Genomic DNA, 5696 nt, shown 5'->3' with positions numbered 1-5696 from the left:
TACTAAAAGAAGCTCCCTTGTTTCAAAAATAGTGCATATTTATTTCTAAGCTCTTCACGAATAACTACTCACTTAGAAATAATTTCTTTAGGAATGGCTTCACTTATTCCAAAACAAAGAACCTTGAATTAATGTTTACATAAACATCTTCTGATATAATATTCATACTTCAAAATAGCTTTCTATGACTCAGTGTTATGCTATTCTTCACTATTTTGAAATAGTGTCACTTGTTTTAAAATAAACCTAAACATTCATACTCTATTTTTCATGAAAGAAATAAGGACTCTTCAAAACTCTCCCCATTTCTTTTCCTTCCATCTCTTGAGAGTTATATGTGTATTATAATTTTCATACAATGTTTTTAAACTATCTTGGGTTCAGTTTTCTTTTACGTTTCCCTTATTCGCAAATAGCTTGGTTATTCCAAAACAAGCTACTCTCACATAAGAACATTTAATGAAGAGAAACGCTATTTTCCTTACTTTCCATGTGAGAAGAAAAGCTCTGCTAAAAAACACTGTTACATTGCCTCACTTCAGAGAATGCTCAAATTACTCAAAAAAAAAAAAGATGACAATGAGTCTAACAGCTATTTTCTTAAGAGTAATGGATCATTTTTAAAGCCATGTTATAAATACAAGCATTTATGAAGACAGTGGAAGGCAAATGAACACAAACGAATCAGAGTTATTCTCATTTATTGTTTACCAACTTTTTGAGTTTTAATTGATTAAGAGTGAGCTTCATTGATTACATATCAACTTTAAGAGAGAGTGTTTGATAGTAATAGGTTATTTTTGAACCTACTTTGTTCATCTTTGCTTTTCTTTATTGAAATAGAGCATCTTTAAGATGGATATATCATTATGTTTATCATAGGGAGTAATTTAGACTTTAGTATAAGTTTAGGATTATACTGAGGCTACCAAAAACCCACATTAATCTTGGTGGATTTAGTTAAGCAAATCTTTAGTGATGCTTTAGGATTGAAAATAGGCTCAAGTGGTTGGAGCTAAACCAAAATAAATATCCATACTAGCTGCTCTTCCTTTCTCTCCATTATGTTTTGGTGATATTGCTCTAAGCTAATCTCCTTAATTTTATTAGCAAAATTTTTATAAAGCCAAATTTACCCCTTCTCGGACGGTCTTTCATAATTGAAATTCGTCCTAAAATTAATTCTGTTAGTATTGTTCGCAATTTTTATATACATTTTTAAAACTATAGAGATTAATATTACAGACGAATCAAATTAAATGACTAAAAACAAAGCACAATCGAAGAAGTATATGTATATAACAACCTATTTTTATGTATATTCCCTTATTATTTTATACATGCACAAATTAAGTTAATCAACTAGAGAAAATCAAAACTTTTATACAATTAATGGACAACGATGATACGTTATCAAAACTTCCAAGAGACAACTTAGAATAATCTCAAACAGCTACTCGATCAGCCCTTGATTTGAGTTTCAATTCAGCTGACCAATGATTAATTTTTGGCGAGTTGAGTCCCTTTTTAATTCTTTTGGGCATGAACAAATGCCAAATAAGTAGCATATTATATATATATATATATATATATATATATATATATGTATATTTGCATTTGAATATAGCAGAAGTCTAAATGTGAAAAATATATATAGTTAATGAGCCGGCCGGCCAAGGTCGGCCGGCAAGTGGAGACCAAAGGGAATTTAATGAGCTTTTATAAGAGAAGATTCCATTTTGTAAATGGAGACATATCATTATCATCACTAACGAAGTCCGATCAAGTTCCGGAGCGTCATCAACTTGTGATCCCATAGTTTCAATTATGGGATCCAACCTAAGTTGCTGTGGTTCAGACAAGGTGGAAGAAGTGTAAGTGATAATTACATCACCTTAATTTTAGTTTCCAAGTTCTTCAATCACATGCATATGGATTTGCTTGCCATGTAGTAAATTAAACTAATCAACTGGTTTTTGCTTGACATTATTTACAGGCCATCAGCATCAGGTGGTGCGGCGAACAACAATTCATGGAGAATATTCACATACAAGGAGTTGCATGCGGCCACCAAAGGATTCAGTGAGGATTGTAAACTTGGTGAAGGTGGCTTTGGAAGTGTCTACTGGGGAAGAACCACTGATGGTCTCCAGGTTTGATTTCTGATCCAGTTTAATGAATCACAGTTTCTAATTGCTTGATGGTGGGTGGTAATTTGAATTGTGCGTGGTTTAAAAATTAATATTATTGTAGATAGCAGTGAAGAAGCTGAAAGCCATGAACTCAAAGGCAGAGATGGAATTCGCAGTAGAGGTAGAAGTTCTGGGGAGGGTGAGGCACAAGAACTTGCTGGGTCTGAGAGGGTACTGCGCCGGCGACGAACAGAGACTGATAGTATACGATTACATGCCAAATCTCAGCCTCCTCTCTCACCTCCACGGCCAGTTCGCCTCTGAAGTCCACCTCGACTGGAAACGAAGAATGAACATCGCCATCGGCTCTGCTCAAGGCCTACTGTAAGTACCCCATAAATATATATATATATACACACACATATACACCCACCCACACATTCATATATATACTGAGACACGCATATACATGCACTGTTAAGAACAGGGAGCGAACAAATCGATCCAAGAAAAACTGGATAAGGATAGTGGGAGGATATCATCTCTGAAATCAAAACTTTAAAATTCACGTTGGCCCTGTCATTTTATTATATATTTACTATTAAGTTCAATTTTATCTTACATGGCAGTTCTCACATTATTAACTTAATTCTACACTTATTTAGACAACCTAACAATCTTTATCTCAATGTGAATGATTCATATATAGGCTCATCATGTCGAATGATATCACAAACACTGAAGTTGATCCCTACTGTATTCAATTTGGACCAGCCCAATATTTAGGTTACAAACTGTATCACATCCAAGTCCAAACCGCTGCCACATAGAGATAGATCCATTTATGGGTTTCAAACGTGGGTGCATGATAACGGGTTTTCAACATCCTCGTTTCTTTTTATGCAAGTCCCTAACAAAACCTAGCTCCAATATCTCTGGTTAGGGACATAGGGAGAATGCGCGTTTACTTCTCATTCTTAAGAAAATATGAAGTTTAACTTTATTTGACATAGAACTTCTCATCTGACTATACATTCACATAATTGCACAACCTAACATATACTATTTGTCCTTGCCAGGTATTTGCATCACGAGGTGACGCCTCATATCATTCACAGAGACATAAAGGCAAGCAATGTTCTGTTAAACTCAGACTTCGAGCCGCTGGTTGCTGATTTTGGGTTTGCGAAGCTAATCCCAGAAGGAGTAAGCCACCTGACGACCCGTGTGAAGGGAACTTTAGGGTACTTGGCTCCTGAGTATGCCATGTGGGGCAAGGTCTCTGAAAGCTGCGACGTTTACAGCTTCGGGATTCTTCTGTTAGAGCTCGTGACTGGAAGGAAGCCCATCGAGAAGCTTCCAGGAGGGCTCAAGAGAACCATCACAGAGTGGGCTGAGCCATTCTTAAGCAAAGGCAAGTTCAGGGACATGGTGGATCGAAGACTTAGAGGGAACTTCGACGAGAGACAAGTTGAGCAGATGATCAATGTGGCTGCTCTTTGTGTACAGAGCGAGCCTGAGAAGCGACCAAACATGAAGCAAGTTGTTAACCTGTTGAAAGGGTACGAGGCAGATCATGGGAGGGTGACGAAGACGAGGATTGACAGTATCAAGTACAATGAGCAGCTCATGGAGCTTGATCAGAACAGTGATGATGATGAAGATGAAACCAATGGTGGATATGGTGTTTTTAGTGCTCTTGAGGTGCAAAAGATGCACGATCCTTACAAGCGCCATGGTAATGGTGCAAAAATGGCGAAACCAATTTGAGCAACAATATGATGATTCATTTATTAGCTGTATAATCAGTTGAAATTGTAGCTGGTCTGTATGAAATACAATTGTAATTTGTGGGGCATAAACCTGTTTTCTGGAATGGTGGGTTTGAACATCTAAAGCTGAAGTTGAACTATTCACGAAAGATTTTCTAAACTGTATATTGATTGAAATTAATTTCACCCGTCAGATCAATCAAACAAATATTAGTATGTGTGGATGTTTAATTTTGTCTTGAGATGCCTTTGGACGTTAGATGTTTGATCCATAAGAATTAGTGGCTTAAAATTAAATTATTTTTAAATTTTCAAATCAATTTCTTATTCATTGCCATCTCAATTTTATACTAATTATTAGTTAATTGTTTAATTTCTATACCAACTTTAGAGGCTTAATTTAAAGTTAACTTGTCTAACAAATGGACCAATCCAGAGACCAGTTAGAGCATCACTTTTTGGGCTATATACAAGTAGATGGGCTTTACGGCCATGACTAAGCTAGGAATGGATACTACTTCAATCTCGGACACAACGGGGTGTGTGGTGTCAACTTTACTTCTTCTTTTTCCCCTTTATTTGGGGTTTTTTTTTTTCTTTTGGGTGGGGGGGGGGGGTAGCCTTTTTACTTGAAACTGCAATTTTTCCTTTTTTTTTTACTGCACAATTTTTTGCATATAAATTATATTATTTATAAATTATAAATAATATGATTTTTATATTATATATTGATTAAATGTTTTTTATTTTGAATTGTTTATTATGGAAAAAATTGATATAAAATATGTGGTTTTAAATTATGCATGTGCATACAGCTAGTTTTGTTAATTTTAAATAAAAGTGTACACTTTGGCCAGAAAAAAAAATTACACCAAAATATAAAATAGGCAGGCTCTCTCTGTTTTTTTTTTAACAAATAAGGCTATCTTTCAATTTACTAAGTTTGAGTAGGCTGCATGCATTTTTAAAGGAAATGAAGAATGGAAAACAAATGTAAGCAGTGAAAAAGGAGAGGGAAAAAAGGATTAATGTACAAACATGTTCCTGAAAATTTCTTACCAATGCAATCGATATCTTAAAATATTTTTTAATATAATGTCATCTTAACGTTTTTCAAAACAATATAATTTTACTTTATATTAACAGGTCCAAACTATCCCACATAATCATGGTGGGTTTGAATCATTTTGTTGTTAAATGATTTATATATACTATAAGTGATCTCTTTGAGAGCTTCTTCTTTTTGTGGTGAACCACACACACATATGTGATAGATCAATTAATTAATAGATAAAAAGATAAGTTGAAAAACGATGGTTTATCTTTATTTAGTTGCGTGACTGGTGAGAGTCTTATCCACAAAATATTTATTTATACGTAAATTTATAGCTATGTCTCTTGAAAAAGCTAGAGAAGACGCAAATGTCTTTTATGAATGTAGGATTTGTGTTCCTAAAAACAAAAGACAAAAAGAGAGTGTGTGGTAAGATGGCTACAAGTTTCTGCTAGGTGGGGTTTAACGAAGGATGGAGAATCCATGTCTGGGCAGTTCTCTAATCCAAATCCTTTAGGTGTACTTTAATCTTTGTCACTTCATCTTTAATTTCCAACATTCTCATCTTTCAAAACTTGGTGTCCCTTTAACTTAGACTTCTTAAAGTTTTGTCAAATCAAATTTGATTCAACCACTGATCCTTCCCCACTTGACAAATACTACGAGATGGAGATTCTGATGTTTGACTTGTGGACAACGTACAATGATCCTCACATTCATTATTTATTTATTCATTTA

General features: G+C 34.7%; 1 protein-coding gene across 1 annotated transcript; it reads left to right on the top strand.

The window, feature by feature from the left end:
* The first annotated feature begins 1721 nt into the window (after positions 1–1721).
* Positions 1722–4097, top strand: LOC129298475 (PTI1-like tyrosine-protein kinase At3g15890). The gene is made up of 4 exons (XM_054936895.1): positions 1722–1874; positions 1997–2153; positions 2254–2516; positions 3212–4097. The coding sequence occupies exons 1-4, from the start codon at positions 1828–1830 to the stop codon at positions 3900–3902; spliced, it is 1158 nt and encodes a 385-aa protein (XP_054792870.1). The 5' UTR covers positions 1722–1827; the 3' UTR covers positions 3903–4097.
* Positions 4098–5696: the final 1599 nt, after the last annotated feature.

The sequence above is a fragment of the Prosopis cineraria genome, unplaced genomic scaffold, assembly GCF_029017545.1.
Source record: "Prosopis cineraria cultivar Desert tree isolate PC_DT_omini unplaced genomic scaffold, ASM2901754v1 PC821, whole genome shotgun sequence".
Lineage (NCBI taxonomy): Eukaryota > Viridiplantae > Streptophyta > Magnoliopsida > Fabales > Fabaceae > Prosopis > Prosopis cineraria.
The sequence above is the reverse complement of the archived record's forward strand: the minus strand, read 5'-3'. Positions and strand labels throughout refer to the sequence as shown.